The sequence below is a fragment of the Chenopodium quinoa genome, unplaced genomic scaffold (assembly GCF_001683475.1).
Source record: "Chenopodium quinoa cultivar QQ74 unplaced genomic scaffold, ASM168347v1, whole genome shotgun sequence".
Classification (NCBI taxonomy): domain Eukaryota; kingdom Viridiplantae; phylum Streptophyta; class Magnoliopsida; order Caryophyllales; family Amaranthaceae; genus Chenopodium; species Chenopodium quinoa.
Window position 1 is genome coordinate 1,085,370 of NW_018743066.1, and position 24,018 is coordinate 1,109,387.

A 24,018-nucleotide genomic window follows, 5' to 3' on the forward strand; every position below is an offset into this window, starting at 1 on the left:
TGCGGTAATAATTGGCAAATTATCCATTTCTTTTTAAAATATTTATTTTTACTTAAAAGTTTTGCTCTAGATTGAATTACATTGATCCGTATAATTCAAAATAATCCTTTGTCAAAAAAAAAAAAAAATCAAAATAATGTCGAAATAGTTGTCTGATTGATTATATCTTGAGTAAATTTTTGTTTTGTGTTTAAATGACACAACATCCAACTCATCTATATAACAACATGCTTAATAGCAATAGTGTAGCATTCTCACTATAATTTACAGTGGAGTTTGATTTTACACTTTTATTCCCAAATTCTACTTTTGACTAGCTTTTGTAATTCATTGTTATGATATAACTTTAAATTAATTTCTATCGTTTTATTTGTTTATAATTTGGCTTATTAAGTGTTAAGCGTTGGAAGTTTGTTGTGTGTTCATTCGAAAATATGATTAAAGAAACATGTCAACAAAAAAAGAATGAAGGAAGCTACTACGTAGTATAACTATAAAGTATACTCCCTCCGCTCCTTATTATTTTCATGCGTGTATTCATTCTTTGGTGTCCCAAAATGTATTGCATGTTTCTAAAATATCACGTTTTTAAAAACCTTCTAAAACATCACATAATTTTATCATAAATTCATAATCCATACAACTTTTTACCTTTTACGTATACAAAATACACATATACCAAAAAAATCATTACTTATTTTTTTAGTATTCTCTTACAATATTATCTACTCTCTTCAAACTCCTTATTTCCCATGTTTTTTCAAAGATAAGCACGAAAATGTGGGATGGATGGAGTATATATTTTTTTACCAATTAGGTGTATATTAGTTAAAGAAGGCCTGGGCATGGGCTGCTGAGCCATGTAGACTCATGTGTCGTGCACTCGTGTTAGCATAACTCATATTTGAGTGGATCAGGCCAAGAGTGGGCAAAGAAAAAGTCGTGTTGTGCTATCATTCAAAACAAATTGAATCCATGCATGTCCCGGTCCACGTGTCGTACTTGTGGTCCATAACATGTCTGGCTTGTGCTAACTTTTAAAAATGATTTTCATGAATGGGCCTCTAGCCCATAGAATGTCTCTAGTGTTGTGTCAGGCTTGTGACAAACTCGTGTCGAATTGGTTTGTGACCGACTTGTACGTGTCAAGTCAGACCATTTTTGAAATTTGTGTTGGTTTTGTGACGGACTCATGTCGAGTCCAACTATTTCGTGCCGGAGGGGTTCATGCACTTTTACTACCAATTCCTAATTTCCTATTATGTTACTAGATCCACCTAGTTTTGACTATTAAAAGTCTTACTGGCATGCTCTTTGAATCTCTTTTGAGTCTAATTTGGGCAAGACAAAGGGTCAAACCGAGGAAGACTTTTTGAACGTTTCATTCCTACTTTTCATACCGAAGGACCAAAAACATAGAGAATCGAGTAATGATAATACTAACGTTTGTGTATAGATCAACCTTCTTTGAATTGATAATTAAATACTTCAATCCTGAGTAACTCATACGTTTAAATTATTGTATGTTCACTTGTGCAGCTTCCTTTTAAATTGATTACTGTAAAATCATTTTCCAAAACTTTTTTGAAGTGTTTTGTGTAACCTTTAAAAATGTATTTAAAAAGTAAATATGTGCCACTAAAAGTAGCAATATTAATAAAACATATCCAGCACGACCAGTGGCGTATCCAGGAATTCCGAACCGTGGGTTCGAAATCTTAAAAAAAAACGATGATCATATATTGATTAAAAATTCAATACATAAATTCAAATTTTTATTACAAATGGATGGATTACACACTAAAAAAAAAAAAAAAAAAACTACAAAAGCATTCTTCGAGTTTTCATACTTTGAAAGCGTGCTAATACATCATCATCACTAACTCTTGCAAATAAGGCTCTCTCAAGATAAGTAACTAAACTATCATTCAATAGTTGATCACCCATACTATTCCGCAACTTATTTTTTACATAAGTCATTGATGAAAACACTCGTTCCACGCTTGCAGTCGCCACCGGAAGGATCAATGCTAGTCTTATCAACAAGTAAACTAATTTGTAAGAAGTATGCTTATTTGTTTCAACAAGCATCATAGAAAGCTCATTAATACCCTTCAAGTCTCCAAACCTTGCATCTGTACGCATGTCATTAATATAGAAACCAAGTTCATGACGAAGAGCAGTCATTGTCATATCATTAGTTGGAAACTCTTCGGGATATAACTCGGCAAGTCTCATCAACTTTTGCTTATCAAATGCCGCAAATGAATTTACCGGATTTAAGCATGACATACAAATAAGCAACTCCATATTTTTCTCATCAAATCTATTATTGAGCTCTTGGAGTTGTAAATCAATGACACTTAAATACATTTCTACCCAAAAACGATGAAGATTTGTCACTTTGGCAAAGAAGCGTTTTGATCTTCCACGAGGAACATACATATCATCCATATTAGGAGCTTCCACATTATGTTTAGCACAAAAAGAAAGCACAAGATGCAAAAATTCTTCCCACCCATGGTCCCTCATTTGTTGCAATTGTTCCTTAGTCAACGTAACAAATGACATGGCATTAACAATATCTTGGTCTCCTCTTTGCAAAGCTTGACACAATTTATCAGTTTGCCCAAATATTTCAGACATCAAATGTATCATGAAAACAAACTCAAAGGATTCAAATGTAGACATAACAGTGATAGCCTTTACACGATCATCCTTATAAAGCTTATTTGATCCAACCTTCTTGAGAACTTTGACAATAGTAGCATATAATGAGGTAACATTTGAAACAGTTTTGTAGTGTGACCCCCACCTAGTATCACCAGGCCTACCTAAACCAAGTTCTTGGTTTAAACCTTGTCCGCTTTCAATTTCCCCTAGATCTAATGCTTCTAGAACATGTTGAGATTGTATTTCTCTTATCATTTCCCTTCTCTTACAAGAAACACCAATAATATTCAATAAAATAGCAAGTTGGTCAAACAACCAAATACAATCATCATTATCCTTAGCAACAGCAACAAGGGTTAGTTGAAGTTGGTGAGCAAAACAATGAATATAATAAGCTTGTTTTGTTTCATTCATGATCAAAGTCTTCAAACCGTTTATCTCACCCCTCATATTACTAGCACCATCGTAACCTTGTCCACGAACTCTAGACAAACTCAATGAATACTCCATAAGCAAAGACTCAATTGCACTTTTTAGTGACAAAGCAGTGGTATCCTTAACATGTACAATTCCAAGAAACCTCTCAGTTATCTTCCCTTTATTATTCACATAACGCAAACAAAGGGCCAATTGTTCCTTTTGAGATACATCACTAGATTCATCTGCTAGTATTCCAAAGTAGTCATCCCCAATATCATCAATGAGAAGTCTAGTGGTTTCTTTGGCACAACAATTAATGAGGTCCTTTTGAATTAAAGGAGAAGTCATTTGATTATTTCCCGGGGCATTACTTAGAACAACCTTTGCAACATCACTATTATTCTCTGAAAGCCATGTTAAGAGTGCAAGAAAATTACCCCTATTCCAAGAGTCTTCACTTTCATCATGCCCACGACAAGCTAAGCCTTGACTTAGAAGAAACTTAATACATTTTATTGAATAAGTCAATCGATATTTGTATTGAAGTTTAGCTTCTGTGGTGTAAGTGGAAAAAGATTCGGCAACTGATGTTTTTGGGTTAATGAAAAAATTGTATTTTTCATAAGCTAGATTATGCAAACTACCAAGACCTCCCACATGAATATTAAATCTACCAATCTTATTCCATCCTCTAAACCCCCCTTTAATAAAGCAATCATTAGCAGCCATAGAATCAACTTTATCTTTGAACAAGTAGCACACAAAACAAAAAGCCGCATCTTTCTCCACACTATATTCAAGCCAATCATATTTATCAAACCAAGCAACATTAAATCGACGCATACCTCCTATTTTTTTCGAGGGAAATTATGAGTGCGTGGATCACAACGTTTCATTGTAATATAACCTCTTCTCACAGCATCCCTGTCAGTAGCAGGATATTCCAAAATTGGAATTCTTTTTCCAGGATCATGTGGAAGAAGATGAACATCATAAATGCGAGTATCATCAGACTCAACACTAGCATTTGGATTACTTTGAGTTGTGTTTTCAGGGATTGGAATTGAAGCAGCCACTGGAACCGCATCATTATTAGGAGACACGACATCCGCATCATCATTAGGAGACTCAATATCCACATCATCAATAGGAGTTACAACATCTTCTTCTATTGGAAGATTCCTTGAACTAGGTGAAGAACAAGTAGAGGACTTTTTTGACTTCCCGGCACGTTTCCAAAAGACTCTAAACTCATGGTAACAAAAGCTCTACAATCTACAATAATACACAAAATACACAATTAATTATCAATTAAAATCACAAGTCCCCAATAAACAAGGCCTTGCTGCCTTGGCTGCTGTTGATTTCAGCTGATTAATTCTAATTGTGCTCGCTGAGCACTTCCCTTTCAAAAAAAAAAAAATCACAAGTCCCCAATAAACACAAATTTGACAATATAAACTTCTTCTAATTATCAAATTTTAATTAACAGAACAAGTAAAAATTTATAATTTTAAGTTTCTAACTTCTAACTTTCTACAATTCAATTTCTCAACAATTCAAGAATTCAACAATATATCAAAACCATAAACCAATTTAAAAAATAAAACAAGCAATGAAGCAAACCAAGATTAAGATTTAATAGGAGTAGAGGAAATGAGGAATAAGAGATTAAGAGGACTCACAAAGTCACAATTGTAGAAGAGAAGAACTCGAAATCTAAACTCGTCCATGAGTCGTCCACTCATCCCTAGTCCAGTCGTCCACAGTCCAGTCGTCCGTATCTCCGTGAGGTGGTCGCCGCCTCGCCGGTCGCCCGGTCGGCCGTCGGTGTCTCAGTGTGCGGTGCCGGCGTGCCGCGGCGGCAGGGGCGGATCTTTATGTAAGGAGTTTTTTAAAGTTAGGGTTTTGGTGTTTGGGAATTTGGGGAAAAATAAAACAAGCAATGAAGCAAACCAAGATTAAGATTTAATAGGAGTAGAGGAAATGAGGAATAAGAGATTAAGAGGACTCGCAAAGTCACAATTGTAGAAGAGAAGAACTCGAAATCTAAACTCGTCCGTGAGTCGTCCACTCGTCCCTAGTCCAGTCGTCCACAGTCCAGTCGTCCGTATCTCCGTGAGGTGGTCGCCGCCTCGCCGGTCGCCCGGTCGGCCGTCGGTGTCTCAGTGTGCGGTGCCGGCGTGCCGCGGCGGCAGGGGCGGATCTTTATGTAAGGAGTTTTTTAAAGTTAGGGTTTTGGTGTTTGGGAATTTGGGGAAAAATGTCTGATGTTTGATTTTTGAAATATGACTTATTGAAATCTGAATGTAAGGAGTTTTTTTTTAAAAGAAAAAAAAAGTACAAAAAAGGGGGGCAGTTGGAGTCGAACCCAAGACCTAAGGTACTAAAGGAGCGCGCTGCTCTATTCTCCATAGAATTACCAATGCGCCAAACTTACTCATGTGATAATTATTCTCACCAAAAAATTTTTTAAACCTTTTTTTTTTAAAAAAAAAAAATTAAAACTTATATTTTTTTTCCAAAAAATCTGTGGGTTCAATGAACCCCCTTGAACCCCCCTAGATCCGCCCCTGAGCACGACTACTATAAATTAAATTATGTACCCCTGGCCTTATACTGTGTGCGTTCATATAACATAAATACTCGGGTCCATAGCAAATGGATTACATTAATTGATACGTATTTATAAAAGTAAACAATGTAACCCTTGAAAGTTATGGGAATGAAGTTATAAGTCATCATAGAAATTGATAATTAAGGACCCGAAGGTTTGAATTTAAAAATTGGCAAAATGATATTTTTGTTAGTACTATATTATATACCGTCAAAGAATTTTGTAATAGAGCTATCAATTCGGCTAAATGGGTCGGGTCACCTCGGGTCAGGTCAATTCATATTAATTTTATAACCTATGCGGGTCGGGTTTGGGTTGGGTCATGCTTAAGTCGGGTCACGTCGGGTCATACTTCTTATCGGGTTTAGGTCGGGTTAATAACAAGTCGGGTTACATTCGGGTCAGGTGAACAATAGGTCGGATTTAATTCGGGTTTTCATAGGTTAAAACGGGTTAGGGTAATTCTCAGGTTCAAATCGGGTTCGGTTGAAGTCAATAATTTTCGAGTTAGAATGAGGTCGGGTCATTCTCGGGTTTGAGTCGGGTTCGGTTCAAGTCAATAATTTGCAGATTATAATTAGCTCATCGGGTCATTTTCAAGTCGGGTCATTCTCGGGTTCAAGTCGGGTTCGGTTCAAGTCAATAATTTGCGGGTTATAATCAGGTTAGGTCATTTCCAAGTCGGGTCATTCTCGGATTCAAGTCGGCTTATGTTCAAGTCAATAATTTGAGGTTACAACAGTTGGGGCCATTTTCAAGTTAGGTTATATTCGGGTTCAACTAACTATAAATAGATACTCCCTCCGTGTTTTTTTAAGTGTTACAGTTTGACCGTCACATAGTTTTAGGCAATTTAATTAACTTAAATAAAATTAGAGGTAAGTAGGGTAGTTGAAAAATTAAAAAATTGTAAAAAAAATAGTGGAGTTGATAGTTTATTGAAAAGTAATGAATGTAAAAGGAGAGATTAAAAAAAAAAATAGTGGTGGGTTTGGGTGGAGACCATGAGAGGAGAAATATATAATATTTTAATGTAGCTTTTTGCCAAAAAAAGAAGTGTAATACTTATTACAACACGGCCGGATTTGGTAAGTGTAACACTTCAAAAAAAAACGAAGGGAGTAATTATCATTATTATCAAGATAATTATTTCCTTTGACTATAATATATATGACAATATACTAGAGAACTATAGTCTATAATTTAGGAAGATAATTATCTCCTTTAACCATACAACAAATATATATTATATTTAACTCTTAAATTTGAGGATGAAGCTCCTTTTTTTTGCCGGCCTGGACCGACTAGGTCTCCTAAGACAAAGTGCTTTGATCAACAATAACAAGGTGGTCTAAATTGCATTTAAGGTGATTTGAAATCGAATCAGGAAAAATTTGTGAGTTGAATTTAGGTCGGGTCAATAACAAGTCGTGTTAATTTCGAGTCGGGTTACTAATAGATAGATTAGAATATTTTGGTTGGGTAAGTAATAGGTGCGATAAAATTCGGATCGGGTCAATAACAAGTCGTGTTGAATTTGGGTCAGGTCAGTAACAAGTCGGGTTGATTTCGGGTTAGGTTTGTAGTAGGTTGGACTAAATTCGGGTCAGGTTAGGAATAGGTCGGGTTGAATTCAGGTCAGGTTAGTAATAGGTCGGGTTAAATTCGTTTTTGACGGGTTAAATAGGTTTGGGTAAATTTCGGTTCAAGTCGAATTCGGTGCAAGTTAATTGAATTGGCCGTTATAAACAGGTAAATCGGTGCAAGATGTAAACAGGTAAATTGGGCGTTTAAAAGCAAACTGAATGGTTCCACACACCCAATTGGACACCCGGAGGGTATTAGGGACCATGGTAAAATTTTTGATAATTTTTATTTCAGGGCGAAAATAAGTCAATAAATTCCAAATTTGAAGGCAAATATCCACGCTTTTTGAGAAATTTTGGAGGTTTCGAGGCCCGCTGTTGAAAAGTCTTGACATTCTATGGGATACATCTCGGGTTCATATAATGTCGTTTGGAACCATATATGATCATTATTTGTTGTCATAAATGTTCGTGGTTAGCTTGAATTAATGAAATCAGTGCAAGTTGTAAACCGGTAAATTGGTCGTTTAAAGACAAATTGGATGGTTTCACCCACCCAATTGGACTCCCGGAGGTTATTAGAGACCATGGTAAATACTTTGGCAATTTTTATTTCCGGGCGAAAAAAAAGTCAAAAAATACCAAAATTGAAGACTAATATCCATGCATTTTGAAAAATTTTGGAGGTTTCGGGGCCCATTGTCGAAAAGTCTTGAAATTTTAGGGGATACATCTCGGGGTCATATAATGTTGTTTGGAACCATATATGATTATTATTTATTGTCATAAATGTTCATGGTAGGCTTGAGTTAATGAAATCGGTGCAAGTTGTAAACCGGTAAATTGATCGTTTAAAGGCAAATTGGATGGTTCCACCCACTCCATTGGATTCTCGGAGGGTATTAAGGACCATGGTAAAAATTTCGGAAATTTTTATTTCCGGGCGAAAAAATAGTCAAAAATTACAAAACTGAAGACTAATATCCACGCTTTTTTAGAAATTTTGGAGGTTTCGAGGCCCGATTTCAAAAAGTCTTGAAATTTTAGGGGATACATCTCGGGGTCATATAATGCTGTTTAAAACCATATATGGTCATTATTTGTTGTCATAAATGTTCGTGGTAGGCTTGAGTTAATGAAATCGTAGCAAGTTGTAAACCGGTATATTGGTCATTTAAAGCCAAATTGGATGATTCCACCCACCCAATGGGACTCCCAGATGGTATTAGGGACCATGGTTAACATTTCAACAATTTTTATTTCTGAGCAAAAAAAAAGTCAAGAATTTAAAAATTGAAGGCTTAATATCACACTTTTTGAGAAATATCGGAGAATTCAGGCCTTGGTGTCGAAATGTATTTAAATTCTATAGGATACATCTCGGGGTCATTTAATGTCGTTAGGAACCATATATGATCATTATTTGTTGTCATAAATGTTCGTGGTAGGTTTGAGATAATGAAATCGGTGCAAGTTGTAAACCGATAAATTGGTCGTTTAAAGGCAAATTGGATGGTTCTACCCAGCCAATGGGGACTCCCGGACAGTATAAGGGAACATGGTACACATTTCGACAACTTTTATTTTCGGGTGAAAAAAGTCAAAAAATTCCAAAATTGAATACTAATATCCACGCTTTTTAAAATTTTTTAGAGATTTCAGGGACCGGTGTCGAAAAGTCTTGAAATTTTAGTGGATACATATCGGGGTCGTATAATACTATTTGGAACCATAAATGATCATTATTTGTTGTCATAAATTTTCGTGGTATGCTTGAGTTAATGAAATCAGTGCAAGTTGTAAACCGGTAAATTGGTCATTTAAAGGCAAATTGGATGGTTTCACCCACCCAATAGGACTCCCAGAGGGTATTTGAGCTAGACCATGGGATCCGGTGTCAAAAAGTATTGAAATTTTATAGGATACATCTCGGGGTCATATGATGCCGTTTGGAACCATAAATGATCATTATATGTTGTCATAAATGTTCGTGGTAAGCTTGAGTTAATGAAATCTGTGCAAATTGTAAACCGGTAAATTGGCCGTTTAAAAGCAAATTGAATGATTCCACACACCCAATTGGACTCCCGGAAGGTATTAAGGACCATGGTAAACATTTCGGTAATTTTTATTTTCCGTCAAAAAAGTCAAAAAAATTCCAAAATTGAAAGCTAATTATCCACGATTTTTGAGAAATTTTGGAGGTTTCGGGGCACGGTGTCGAAAGGTTTTGAAATTCTATAGGATACATCTCGGGGTCATATAATGCCGTTTGTAACCATATATGATAATTATTTGTTGTCATAAATGTTCGTGGTAGGCTTGAGTTAATGAAATCGGTGCAAGTTGTAAACCAGTAAATTGGTCGTTTAAAGGCAAATTGGATTGTTCCACCCACCCAATTAGACTCTCAGAGGGTATTAGGGACCACGGTAAACATTTCGACAATTTTTATTTACGGGCGAAAAAAGTTAAACAATTCCAAAATTGAAGACTAATATCCACGCTTTTTGAGAAATTTTGGAGATTTCGGGTAGAGCTGTAAGTTCGGGTAAACGGGTCAGGTTTAGGTCGGTAAGAGTGGTTCGGGTTAATTCAGATTAATTCCATAACCTATGCGGGTCAAGTTTGGGTTAGGTCATGCTTGAGTCGGGTCACGTGGGGTCATACTTTTTATCGTGTTTAGGTCGGGTTAATAACAAGTCTGGTTACATTCGGGTGGGGTGAACAATAGGTTGGGTTTAATTCAGGTTAAAACGGGTTAGGATAATTCTTGGGTTCGAGTCGGGTTCGGTTCTAGTTAATAATTTGCGGGTTAGAATCAGGTCGGGTCATTCTCGGGTCTGAGTCGGGTTCGGTTCAAGTTAATAATTTGCGGGTTATAATCAGGTCGAGTCATTTTCAAGTCGAGTCATTCTCGGGTTCAAATCGGGTTCGGTTCAAGTCAATAATTCGCGGGTTATAATCAAGTCGGGTCATTCTCGGAGTCAAGTCGGTTTAGTTTCAATTCAATAATATGCAGGTTACAATCTGGTCGGGTCATTTCTAAGTCGGGTCATATTCGGGTTCAACTAAATATAAATAGATAATTATCATTTTTATCATTGTAATTATTTCCTTTGACTATAATATATATGACAATATACTAGGGAACTACAGTTTATAATTTAGGAAGATAATTATCTCCTTTGACCATACAACAAATATATACTATTATTTAACTCTTGAATTTGAGGATGATGCTCCTTTCTTTTGCTGGCCTGGACCGACTTGGTCTCCCTTGACAAAATGCTTTGATCAACAATAATAAGGTAGTCTTAATTGCATTTAAGGTGATTTGAAATCGGGTCGGGAACAATTTGGGTTTAATTTAGGTTGGGCCAATAACAAGTCGTGTTGATTTCGAGTCGGGTTAGTAACAGATCGGGTTGAATTTTTTGGTCGGGTTAGTAATAGGTCTGGTAAAATTCGGGTCGAGTCAATAACAAGTCGGGTTGAATTAGGGTCAGGTTAATGACAAGTCAGGTTGATTTCGGGCCGGGTTTGTAACAGGTTGGGTTAAATTCGGATCGGGTTAGGAATGAGTTGGGTTAAATTTAGGTCAGGTTAGTAACAATTCAGGTTAAATTCGGGTTTTGACGAGTTAAAACGGGTTTGGGTCACCATTTTTTCGGATTCAGATTAATCGGTTAATAATCGGGTTTGAGTCGATATTTCAGATCAGGTCAACTTTTAACAACTCTATTTTGTACCCATAAAAATTCAAAAATATTAATCATCTCGAGCATACATGCATTAAAAGTAAAACAATTCTTCCTAAAATGTTACTCGTGTCATTGGTAGATGATGTTTCGTAATTAAATTAAAGCACATATAAATTTTTAAAGGATGAAAGAAATACAAAACTTAATATCACTCTAATAAGTCTAAACTTATTAATTCTCCAAGATTATTAAACCCAATATCAAATTAATAAATACTCTGTAGTACCAAGTTGTCAATAAAAATTTAAATATTTAATTTATGCCATTATTGAAAAAAGTCAATGGTCCACTGTCAAATGTCAAATAAATACCAATAATTCAAATGATAGCAGCCATAAAAACACCCTCCACCACTCACACCTCAAACACCTCCAAAATCCCAAACAATTCCTCCCAAAAATAAAAACAAAAAACAATGAAATTCCATTTAATTCTCTTTAATTTCCTAATAATCAACCTTCTAACATCTTCACCATCTTCCTCTGCTCAATCTCTCTCCACTTTCACCTCCTCAAACTCCCCATGGCAACCATCTCAGAACAAAACCCTTGTCTCCCCTCGCTCGGCTTTCGCAGCCGGTTTTCGACATTTCCCGGGTTCTTCAAACCTGTACACATTCTCGATATGGTATAACAACATATCTGATCAAACCATAGTTTGGTCTGCCAACTGGGCTATCCCTGTTCAAGCTTCGGCTTCCTTGAACATCACTTCTAATGGTCAGCTTCGGCTAACCAACGGCTCTTCTGGGCCCACAATATGGTCAACCCCAACTTCAGTGAGCTCCAACTCCACCGGATTGATTCTCACGGATGATGGGAATTTGATGCTTGGTTCTTGGCAGAGTTTTGATCATCCAACTGATACTTTTCTTCCTAATCAAACTTTTGGAAACGACACCGTTTTGGTTTCTAGAAATGGGAAATTTAGCTTTAACGGGTCAAGTTTGGTTTTTAACGGGTCGGATTCGTATTGGACTGCAGCTAATTCGTTTGTGAGTTTTGGTGTTGATGGGTTAGTCCAACATAATGGTGGGAATCCGATTATTTTGGCGGATTTCGGGCAGAATCGAACCCGAAGACTTACCTTGGGTGATGATGGGAACCTTCGTTTCTTTAGTTTTGACCCGGATAAGCACTCATGGGCTATTGTTTGGGTGGCTGTACTTGAGATTTGTCGAATACATGGTTTATGTGGGCCGGGTTATATTTGTTTTAGTAATGGATTAACGTTATCGGGTTATGAATGCGTGTGCCCGCCGGGTTTTAGGCGGAGCACCGGGTCGGACTCGTGTGTGAGAAAGAATCCGATTATTGATATGGGTAAAAGCAAGTTTTTAAGGCTTGATTATGTTAATTACTCGGGCGGGTCGAATCAAACTAGCATAAATACACTTAACTTGGCTAATTGTAGGTCCAAGTGTAGGTTAAATCAAAGATGCCTCGGGTTCGGGTTTAAGTATGATATGTTTGGCTATTGTGTGCTCCAACTTGATAGACTCTTAAACGGGTATTGGTCTCCGGGTACGGAGATGACCTTTTATCTTAGAGTGGACTACTCAGAAACTGACCCAAGTAATTTTACGGGTATGTCGGAGGTACTAAATACTACGTGCCCGATCCAATTTAGTTTGCCGGATCCTTCTGCAGAGTCCGATAGGACGACCCGAAACATAATAATCATAACCATCTTATTTACCACTGAAATTGCTGGTGCAGGACTCTTGTTTTGGGCCTTCTTAAAGAGATATGTGAAGTATCGAGATATGGCCCAAACACTTGGGCTTGGGCTATTGCCCACATCTGGGCCCAAAAGGTTTAGTTATGCTGAAATAAAATTAGCAACAAAAGATTTCTCTGAGGAAAACATCATAGGAAAAGGTGGCTTTAGTGATGTATACATAGGAAAGTTGCAAGATAGTCGTCCGGTGGCTGTTAAGTGCTTGAAAAATGTCACTGGTGGTGACGCCGAGTTTTGGGGTGAGGTGACTATCATAGCGCGTATGCACCACCTTAATTTGGTTCGTTTATGGGGCTTTTGTAACGAGAAGGGTCGTAGGATTTTGGTCTATGAACATGTTCCTAATGGATCACTCGATAAGTATCTCTTTAGATCAAGTCACAATGTGTCTGATGGTATAGACACTACAAATGAGACAGAAGCAATGATCGGTCTCAAACAAAAGCCGATACTAGATTGGAATATAAGGTATAGGATTGCTCTTGGAGTGGCAAGAGCAATTGCTTACCTACATGAAGAGTGTCTAGAATGGGTCTTACATTGCGATATCAAGCCAGAGAATATACTTTTAGGGGATGATTTTTGCCCCAAGGTTGCGGATTTTGGGCTGTCTAAACTGAAGAAGAAGGAGCAGATTGTAACCAAGTCAAGGATTCGTGGCACACGAGGCTACCTAGCGCCTGAATGGGTGAAGAATGACTCAATCACATCTAAAGTTGATGTGTTTAGTTTTGGCATGGTACTTTTGGAAATTGTGACTGGGGCAAGGAATCTAATTCAAGGACCTTCCGCTGTTGCAAGTGAAGAATGGTATTTGCCACATTGGGCATTTGAAATGGCAATCGAAGAAAGGAGGATGGAGGAAATTTTGGATTGTCAAATTAAACATGCTTATGATGATAAGGTGCACTTCAAATTGATCGACCGAATGGTGAAGACAGCAATGTGGTGTGTTCAAGAGAGGGCGGAGATGAGACCATCCATGGGAAAGGTTGCTAAAATGCTCGAAGGCACTGTGGAAATCATGGAACCACCAAAACCAACAATTTTCTTCATAGCAGGGGATAATTGAGCAATGAAAATATGTAAATAGTTAAATACTCTTTCCAAAGATATTGTAAAATCATTATTTTGTTGAAGCACAGCTTAAATTGTTTGTTTGTATTATCTTAATGTATGAATCAAATGGCACAATTTGCAAATAGTATTTCCTGAAAAATGGATCAATTTCACCAACTAGCAAAATGACTTCAACAGAAAAAATAGTTTCAGATGTTGAACACTCAATTTCTCCGGCAGATTAACTCTAAAACAAAGACATTTATCAATATACTACGTATAAGCATTAAGGTTCAAAATCAAGTATTTATATGAATACCAAAAATATATTCATCAAAATTACCAAGCAGTTTGTTCATTTATCCTAGTTGCAATGGATTTTCACCTGACAGGCACCGGAGATGGCAACATGACTTGCCTCTAAACAAGAGAAAAATGATAAAATTCATTGAATTACAGTTAAATTTAAGCATACCACAAAACTATCTACAAAAGCTACGTGTTGTAGCCCTGTCGTTCATTTCTCGGATATTCCGGGGTTTCATTCACATTCACTCATATGGATTTCTAAAATTCTTGAGTAACTCTGGAATATCATAGCCAAGCATGTCATCAACAGCTTGAATCATCTTAGGTTTCAACTTTTCAAATTTGTCAATACTATAGCCACCTAGAACTTCCCTGAAATGCTCCACATATGGAAAATCGCCTGCTGGCAAATGGAATTCCCTCTGAACCTGTTTCGGAAAATTTCAACATACATAGCATGTGAGAGGACAGAAATGGAGAATTGAGAAAAGACAGGAAAGAGAGAGACACAGAAATGAATATGAACTTGTTTCAAAAAAGAAATGAATATGAACCTTAAGAAATTCATCTTCAAGATTATCAATTAATCGTTGTTGTGTTTTAGCTTTCCCCATCATTGAAGGCATCTCTTTCTTCAGGTGACTGATAATGTAAGCGTGAATCTTAGCTGCTCGGGCACGTTTCACAAATTCATTTATCTGTATGATAAGACAGTAAAATTAGTCACCAGTCAAGAAAGGGGAAAAAGGTATGAGCAAATATTTTTTTTAAAAACTAGTGGCATACTCTTCTATCACAAGCTTTCTTTGGAATGTCCTTCAGATCAGTAAGAAGGTCATTCTGCGCTCTCTCAAAAAGATCCTTTCCCATGGGACCAACTGCTTCAGAGTCAATAGGCTTGTCATTGAATGAACTGAAAAAGATGAATCATGGCTTGATGATATTGATTTAGCAAATATTAACATTTCCAATGTTTAATTGCAGCAAATTATAATTTAAAACTTAGCTCACAAAACCTCAAACCACCAAAAGAAAGAGAATAAACAAATATAGAGGACTCAACTCTGAGGAAAATATAATTTAAGGCTTTAAGCACTATGAGGGAGTAAAAGGCATGAGCTGAAGCCTAAAAAGTCAGTTAAATAAACGAAGAAACCTAGTCTAAGCAACAATGATTAACACTAAACAGTAATAGTATACAAAGGATCACCATAGACGATTAGATTCAGACGTAATATAAATATGCAAATCTGATTAGCCAACAAGTTAGAACCAAAAGGCAATACTTACCCAATATAAACACGAGAGACCTCAGGGGTATTTAGAACCTTTCCAAGCGACCACATCAATGCGCCATATACTCTCATCAACTGCAATATATAATATACATTAGGCCACAATCATAAAATGCTTTTCTGAAAAATCTTCAAGACCAAGTATAAACCATAGCCTCTAAAGGTATTTGTAAATCAAGATCTTACCTGCTGGGTATCGACTTGGTCAGCTTTATTCAGAACAACACGGATTTTGTCATCATGACCGCGCAGAGATGAAATTACCCGCTTGAATTCATCACTTATGTCAAGCTTGTGAGGATCAAACAACAAAAGGATAAGGTCGCACTTTGCAGCAAACCATGAGATCACTCCAGTAAAGTCATAGCTTCTCTGAGTTCTCTGCTTCTCTCCAGACAGAACTCCAGGCGTGTCAACAAAAGTTATGTGCTCCAACAGCTGAAAAAAAGCCAGAAATTTTTTAAATTAGCAAAATGCAAATTAACAGCTTGAGTACATGACAGTAAAGATGAATTATAGATTAATCCCTTACAGGATGTGGCATTTGCGAACACTGGAATTTTGATAAGAATGCCCCGCCAAAGTTTGTGAGACCACTGAATGGCATATCTGCTTGGACAGCAATCGTGTTCCCAGGAATGCTCCTCTCATCAGGTCCAGACTGAACATATAACAAGACTTAGAAAACTAAAAGGAAGATGAAAGAAACAGACTTTGATTTTGATCAGCAGGATGACGCAACAAAACATATAATGCAAACTGGAGAATACCATGACGACAACAAAACGATCTGTAGTAGGCTCTGGTCCAATATGAGCTCCTGTTGGAAGTCAGACAGCAAAGAGAACATCAAATAACCAAAATAATAGGTCTGAACACGACTGGATAGTGGATACACGTGCAAGCAATGCAAATCACCTGGATATTCACATTTCAGCAAATGTTTTATGAAGGTAGTTTTCCCAGTAGAATATTGTCCCAACAGCATAACCATAGGTTTGGCATCAAAATCACTGTTTGTCTGTAAAGAAAAAAAATACTTCACTAACTTAAATGACACAAGCAAACATAGTATTTATATAACAACACCGCGCTTACAAAAACTTTGACTTCTAACTCACCAGTGGAGGTGAAACAAAGTCATGAAAGCGGTAGGTAGTCTCCAGTGGCTTCAGCTTTTCAATGTATAATCTCTTCAAACCATCAACTATAGAAGTTACTGCACTGAGTGGTATCTGGCACAAAATATATTGGGGTAAAAAACATCAACAAAACAATCAAAATCAATAATTCTTATATGGAGTACGTAGATAATTTTAAAAAATTCCCACAAGTATATTACCTAAGAAAACAAGAAATGCCTACCAAGAAAAAAAAAAATCAAGAAAGAAGCTTATTAGTTATTACTCTATTTCAAAGATTCATTTCTTATGATTCTGCTGAATATTCATAACAGACGGTCCTGGAAACACAATTTTAAAAAATAACACACTCACGTTGCAAAACAAAACTTGTGGGTAATTTCAAGAAAATAAGATGCTCAAGTATAACAAGAAAACAAATGGTCGCAAATGCATTGTTGCAAGCCTTCTCTTAAAACACAAATGCAGACATGCTCCAAGTTCCTCAGACAGACAAAACTGAAACCAGAAAATATAGAGGAAAAAGTGAAATTTCTGCTATAACTAAGCAAGTCATTACCTTCTTTGAGGGCTTTGAACTAAACCAATTTGATGTAGGTGGTGACTGTTGAGGAGATCCTTCAGCATTAACAATAAAATGATTAGTAATAATATAGATAGAGCCTATTTACAACTTGTGCCAAATGAGCAGTCCTAACCATTTAATTCAGGTTCAACATATGTTGTCGTGGTCTTCTTCTTTTTCTAATCACAGAACAAGTATATTAGCTATAAATTGATAATAGATAGAGTTAAATCAGTATAATTCCAAGAGCTAATACTCACAGCAAGTAACGCATCCAGCCCTTCCATTATAGGGAGTTGAATGTCCTCCATAGCTAAAAATCACCGCCAATAAAATATAGTAAATTAATAATATAATAGGAATAAAAGTATGACACAAGAGCATACAAATTTGCAGTTTATCAGGCAAATATTGCTACAATAGAAGTATGAAGGTTGTCCTACTCATAATGTTTCCTTTTAGCGCGAGAGCAATGGATAACAAACCATGCCAAAAAAAAAAAAAAAAAACACACACACACACACACAAGTTCCAACTGCAGGAAACATGCCCATGAAATCACTACCATTAATGACTTGTCAACAGGACAATCCATATCTTTAATAACTGCACATTTTTTCACGCACCCAAATTGTTAAACCCTTTTCAAGAGCAGCTGCCTCAGCCAGGTCTGGGAGTCTAGAACTCTAGATCATGGGTTTGAAGATGGTTTCTTAGGCATGTAAAGGGGAAGACAGAAGAATTCAGGATGCTATTGCAGTAGAACATTTATATTAATTCTATACATTTAAGGTTTCTTTTTCTGCCTGCATGAAGATTTTTGAACAGTGGACTTTCGCAGCAATTCTATGCACTGCCCCACAAAAGTATATTCATAACCCCCCCCCCCCCTCTCCTTCCATCCCCCAAAGTAAGTAAAAAAACAATTGAAACTTCTATCTTAAGCTTGTATTTCTATGGATTAGAATCATCCATAACCCATTAAATAAATTAAAATTAAAATATAAAAAAGAAATTATTGGAGCAAACCAAACAGTACATTCATGGTCTGATATGTAACATGATGCAACAAAATCAGGCTTGTAATGGTATGTATAATGCAATCACTTATTAAAGCCAATTACATTCTTACCAAAATAGGTCAATATTTAAAACAACTTGATGTATCAAAAATGGGGGGAGGGTGGCTGAGCATAGAAAACAAGTAGGAAAGAATGGTAAAACTTTTTTGCAATGACATATTACTTGTAGTCTAAATCTGCAATTTAATGAGTGAAAACAAAATATTCACATAGACACTTACCTGCATTACTCAGAAGATCAGAAGTCAGCTCCTTTCCCGCTTGAGCCAAAGATATAAGCTGCAAATATATAATCAAACGCATTCATCTAAAAATATAGAATCACCATAACACTAATAATCTACATAGCATCTTCCATATATGACTTAAACTACGCTACACAAAATAACTATTGAATTCAACCAATATATACCAACCTGCATCGCAGCAACAAACTCTTTAAAGCCCAAGTAACCTTGTCTCTTGGTATCTGCTAGTGCCCATACCTTAAAAACGATATATGTTAGAACCATGTAAAAAAGCAATCACTTACCAATTATGATAGTAATAAATGTGTTGATCACCAAAATTATAAAAATTGAGCTGATTAACATCTACTCCATAGACAATAAATTGACTAACAAACATACAAAATAACAATTCTTGTATATTTGTAACTTGTAGGTAACTTGAGGAATCCCCATCTATGTCATGTTGTCACCATAGGTGAGCACATCATTACAGCATTTGGAATACAACGAATGGAATAACTGAATGATGTTCCGAGATAATTTTATGGAGAAGACACAAAATCCAACCCCCCACCCCCACCAGATTCCGCACTAAGAAGCCATAACATCAGAGCTCATGGCACAAGAAAATCAGGAGATTACATAATCATATCACGTGAACCGTGTCAAGCTTCATTGAGCTCAAATCCTATCAAAATACTCAATGATCACTAAAACACTCATCAGTCAAGTTAAGTAAGTGAATGAATGTTAAGTACATACACAACAAAACACCACCACCGTCACTAATTTGCGTACGTCGAATTCGGAACAATCCCATTATCAACAATTTAATATTCCAAACCATTAGAGATTGTTACCAAATTCCTAGTAATATGCTCAAAATAAAACAGGCAATAAACTTCTACCATTCTTAAAATTAAAGAATTGAGCAAATATCAAAATACCCCTTTCACCAAAAATAAAACATAAATTTTCATCTGAAAACTTCAGCTGAAATAAGAACCCTAGAAATGTTTTATTTAATAAAAAATCGATAAATTGTGAAAAAGTACCTGCTTAAGGTCAGATCGAGACAAATTAGACATGGAAAAAAACTTGGTTGCATCATTTCCAGTAATTCGACCATCTCCATCTACCCAGGAAAAAAAAAAGAAAAAAAAAAAGTAAATTCATAGCAATAATTCAAAAAAAAAAAAAAAAAAACCCCAAATTCAAAAAATAAAAAAATAAAAATGGGGAAATTGATTTAAAAAAAAGTACCTGAATCAGCAACTGGAAACCATTGCTGATAAATTTTCTGGTGTTCTTTAGAACATGTAGAAATTGGGCCAGTAGATATCTCCATATTTTTGGGTTTTTTTTTTTTTTTTGTTGTCGAATTTTTTAAAAAAAAAATCAGTGAAATTGATTGTTTTACTTGAATATATAATGCAAAAATTCAACGAGAATATTTAAATAAATTTGAAAAAAAAAATACAAGAAAATTGGGGAAGCTCCACTAATAGTGTGATTTGGAAGAAGAGCTAACTTCAAAATTTTGAAATGGAGGAAGAGACAAACAGGAGAGGCGGAAATTTTCAGAGGCTTTATAATTTTTAAATATTAATTAATGGAAAAAGTGCCACTGTTTACTTCATTTTTACTGTATTTTTTCATGACTTATTTTTTTCACATTTTGTAATTTTTAAAACTATTTAATGTTTTGGGTTGCATTTGTTGTTTTAAGTTATTGGGTAATTGTCCCTCAAAAAAAAAAAAAAAAAAGTTACTGGGTAATTATGAATTAAATCTAATTATTATGTAAACTAGTATGTGGTGGGTTTGTGATAGGCATGGCGTTTATTCCGTTTAAATCACATGTATTTTATTGTTACCTTTATCGGCATGTATCATACATGTTTGATACAGGAATATTGGATTATGATATGAATTTTGTAAAAGATGTTTAACCATGTCAATCATTTTGTGACGGAGAGAGTTATATTTAAGTACTCGGAGTCTTGAAGAGTGGAAGTAAATATAATTACTCCTGCTCAAGTTCTAGCATACATAATCTAAAGAGTAAACAAATACTTCGTACCATACTACCATGCTAGTAAAATTACATTGCAAGTCTTGCTAACAGAAAACTGCATAATCCAATCCAACTAATTTTCCCATCTGCATACAGTTGATTTCTGCTTAGATTCAGTAAATTGATGAACTGAAGAAAATACAAGTATTAAAGCAAAGAGACTTCATTACATGATCTGATCATCATTGACCCAAAGAACAGCAGAAGGGGTAGCAAAACCCGGCAGTTTTCCAAAACATAGACAAACTTGCTCTCTAGTAACAAACCTGTAAATTTTTCTCATGGTTAAAGATTGATCAACCAGTACATCCATGAGAGATTTCATAGCCAGAATTTGGCAAAAATTTAGCTTCAACTTATAGGTAAACTCCACTGATGTACAGAATTCTAATAACCATTCATAAGACTTTAACGACACAAGCGTCTGACAAGTGCAAGAATTATTTGCTGAAGTATAACAAGAAACCAAAAAAAGAAGCTTCCTTAAACAGGTAATTGGAGCAATCTGGTCTCAACAAAAGCTACAAAGAGATCTGAAATCAAGAATTTAACCAACAAATTTGAGCGCTCCATAAGATGGCAGCAGAAAAGATACTAAGGCTTTCTTTGTGGGAGAGGCAAAAGCTTAGGGTCTAAACGAGTCTTAGAAAACACTTGGACTTCCATTTGACCTCCAAACATACGATGACGTGCTAACCAAAACAGCTTGTGGCGCAATTCATGCCTCTCAGCTTTTATGTCCAGTACACATTTCTGGACCCTTGTCTCAAATTGTTCTCGGGACTTTTTGTCAATGTGAGGTGACCGTAGAACTGTATATAATACTCTAGTTTCAGGCAGTGAAATCTTCCGTGTATGAGGTGGAAGGCTTTCCAAAAATGGACGGCCAAAAGAGCTAACCACTACACGGATCTTTGTACTCATGGCTTAGCCTGCTTTACAAATTACAGAACAATTGATACAGTTAATATAAGCACACCATATAGCTATAAAGATATATCATTTCCACATATGACTATCAACAAAAAAAACATGAAGCATTGCTTTCAAATTAGTGAACTTTGAACAGAGCCTAGTTTTCTTCCTTCTTTAATTTTTGTGATGGGATCACTTTTCAAAAACTCCACAACTTCCCCCAAACACCAAAAGCATATTTATTGTAGAAACACTTTCCCCAAAATAGCTACATCGAGATTTTCTAGCTTGGATATCATTACAGGAGAAAAATTAATAGCATAAATAATGCCAAGATAAGCAAACAAATTATCTAGAGTGCAAAATTTTCAACCACAGGCCATTGATGTAGTCTAGGAAGGTAGCTTGAATAAATAGGTTGGTTCTTCTTAACAAGGATGAATCTGTATACAACCCAAAATTTAAGATAACTCTGTACTTTCCAGAAATGAACCTCAGGAAATTCTGATCATTTAGGCTTTCCAAACAAATAGCTGCCTTCACAGCAATCCTTAAAGGACTTCCTAATTAATTCTCTAGACCTTTGGCATTATGAAAGCTTGATAGGCCTTTAAAGCATATCTGTGATATTTATATAAACTGCAAAGGAATCACTTAAGGTTCACTCATACCATAAACCCAAAAATATTTTCCAGCTCACTATATTTCCATATTAAATTTCATAGTTCTACAAGAGCCTTTCAGGAGCTTCTAGGAAATAATAGTGTAAAGAACTAAAGATCACAAAAAATAAGTTAAGGCCCTACCAAATTTGATCGCAGCGAAATAAAGGGTAGCATATCAAAAGTCAGCCTAAAAAAGGGAAACTAAACTTGACAATCTTGGCACTCAGAAGGTCCAACCACTCTTACGTTACCCAGCATGTGAGCAATGAAATCGCTTTCACACAATAAAGATCCAAACTCCAAAAGACCAAAAGCAAGGCAAATCACTAAAGACTGGAGTAAATTTATCACATCCCTCCCTTAACATTACAAAAAACTTTCATTCCACAAGGACCGCAGCTCAGTATCCTTAATGTTACAACAAAAAAAAAAAAAAAAAAAGGAAGTCGAAATCCTCAATGTACATATCCAAGAGTTAAGGAGTGAGGATATAAGTTTCCTAATCCAAGTAACACGACCTTATTCTCAATCTCGTCACAAAGCTAGTATAAGACAAAGCATACAGTACAAAAGAGCGGAAATGATAAGTATGGAGAACCAATGACACAAAACTCTTTGCCAACCCTGAATAAATACATCCGATTCACCATCATCTCTACCCCTTTATCAATCCTAAACAAATACATCTTGAACAAAACAGTTTCTTTACTTGCACACTTAGACTTGTAAGAATTTGAAAAAACAGAAAAAGAAATTTGTTTGATTTGATATGATGTGAGGAGAGATTGAAGAAAGATTATAATGCAATTTGCTCAAACTTTGAAATACCCTCTTCCTTCCTTCTTTTCTGGCTAAAAATCATACAAACATAGAGTAATCAAATGTAAGTGCTCAGTTTTCTTACCATTCCAAGAATGATCATCATAGAAATATTTGAAAATGACAATCATTCTGCTTCACCTAAGCTCTACTGGGGTAACGATAAAAAAGATGTTCAAGGTGATTGTATGAATAATAAAAGCTATTGGTTTATGCTTGTTCATCAACTTAGGAAAATTTTCAAAATATTCATCTTTTCAATGCATACAAATAGTCATTGGTTCGTCGTTATTATGAATTTCCTTGCTTACTTAGAGAGAAATCAGCATCATAAGAGTATTAATTTATTTTTATTTTTTCACTACATTTCAAAAAACAAACAAATCCTCATTAAAAAGATACAAACTTGAATCAACAAATCAATCCTTACATCATACTTACAATCTCAAACTTAGTATAAACCAGAAATAAGCTAATGGGCTCAAGAAATAATCTTAACAAACTCCATTTTCATAGTTCTGTCCTAAAATTATAGGGTTCTGCAACACATTAGCAACCAAATTGGATTCAATTGTTAAATTAAATTACTTCTCTTTAGCATTGTAATAATCTTTCAGTAATTGAATAATAAAGCAATAGTTTAATAATCCACCTTAGAAGAACCCTAAATTGAAGTAAATTAACGATAAACCCTAGATCACGAAATCGATATTCAATGATTGAAAGATAAAACATCTTACCTCAGAAGCTGCTTCAATGGAGGAAAGAAAGCTCACAAGCCGCGTCAATGGAGAATTCAGTGGAGGAGAGAGTGAGGAGTGGGGGCGGCTCCTTGTGAACAGTCCGATTGAAGAGGAGTACAGGCACAGCGGCTCCCAACGTAGGAGGAAATTTTTTTACCTCTCAAAGCGTTATGTTTGCAAAGCCAAGGTCTTGTTCAATTTATCTTAGAAAAATAATACGAGTATTCCCAAGTATTTATTAGAAATACGTAGTAATTTTATTTCAGTAAAAATAAATTCAGTTTCCGTAAATAAATAAATAAATAAAAATTACTTCT

At 35.7% G+C, this 24,018-nt stretch overlaps 3 protein-coding genes and 1 long non-coding RNA gene across 4 annotated transcripts; 1 reads left to right on the forward strand and 3 right to left on the reverse strand.

Moving 5' to 3' along the window:
- Nucleotides 1-1,821: 1,821 nt before the first annotated feature.
- On the reverse strand, nt 1,822-3,936 carry LOC110731144 (zinc finger MYM-type protein 1-like). Its single transcript, XM_021910976.1, has one exon. The coding sequence runs from the start codon at nt 3,934-3,936 to the stop codon at nt 1,822-1,824; it is 2,115 nt and encodes a 704-aa protein (XP_021766668.1).
- A 7,199-nt stretch (nt 3,937-11,135) lies between these two features.
- On the forward strand, nt 11,136-13,973 carry LOC110731275 (G-type lectin S-receptor-like serine/threonine-protein kinase At2g19130). Its single transcript, XM_021911118.1, has one exon. It carries the CDS (start codon nt 11,476-11,478, stop codon nt 13,870-13,872), a length of 2,397 nt encoding a protein of 798 aa, XP_021766810.1. The 5' UTR covers nt 11,136-11,475; the 3' UTR covers nt 13,873-13,973.
- A 172-nt stretch (nt 13,974-14,145) lies between these two features.
- On the reverse strand, nt 14,146-20,053 carry LOC110731276 (EH domain-containing protein 1-like). Its single transcript, XM_021911119.1, has 16 exons — nt 19,746-20,053; nt 19,538-19,617; nt 18,669-18,737; nt 18,474-18,531; nt 17,431-17,483; nt 17,304-17,349; nt 17,165-17,223; nt 16,585-16,698; nt 16,382-16,484; nt 16,234-16,283; nt 15,996-16,124; nt 15,650-15,901; nt 15,459-15,538; nt 14,955-15,081; nt 14,723-14,866; nt 14,146-14,596 (listed from the first exon to the last, which is right to left on the reverse strand). Exons 1-16 carry the CDS (start codon nt 19,828-19,830, stop codon nt 14,411-14,413), a joined length of 1,635 nt encoding a protein of 544 aa, XP_021766811.1. The 5' UTR covers nt 19,831-20,053; the 3' UTR covers nt 14,146-14,410.
- A 653-nt stretch (nt 20,054-20,706) lies between these two features.
- Nucleotides 20,707-23,895, reverse strand: LOC110731279. The gene is made up of 2 exons (XR_002513274.1): nt 23,699-23,895; nt 20,707-21,491 (listed from the first exon to the last, which is right to left on the reverse strand). It is a non-coding gene; the product is annotated as an uncharacterized LOC110731279 (long non-coding RNA).
- Nucleotides 23,896-24,018: the final 123 nt, after the last annotated feature.

What these genes read in the sequence shown, in the direction of transcription:
- LOC110731144 (XM_021910976.1), bottom strand. Translation starts at nt 3,936, where the DNA reads ATGCGTCGATTTAATGTTGCTTGGTTTGATAAATATGATTGGCTTGAA.
- LOC110731275 (XM_021911118.1), top strand. Translation starts at nt 11,476, where the DNA reads ATGAAATTCCATTTAATTCTCTTTAATTTCCTAATAATCAACCTTCTA.
- LOC110731276 (XM_021911119.1), bottom strand. Translation starts at nt 19,830, where the DNA reads ATGGAGATATCTACTGGCCCAATTTCTACATGTTCTAAAGAACACCAG. An exon ending in GTTTCCAGTTGCTGATTCAG is followed by an intron (nt 19,618 to 19,745) that starts GTACTTTTTTTT and finishes TTTCCTGGGTAG; the next exon opens with ATGGAGATGGTCGAATTACT. An exon ending in GTTCGCAAATGCCACATCCT is followed by an intron (nt 15,902 to 15,995) that starts GTAAGGGATTAA and finishes GCTTTTTTTCAG; the next exon opens with CTGTTGGAGCACATAACTTT.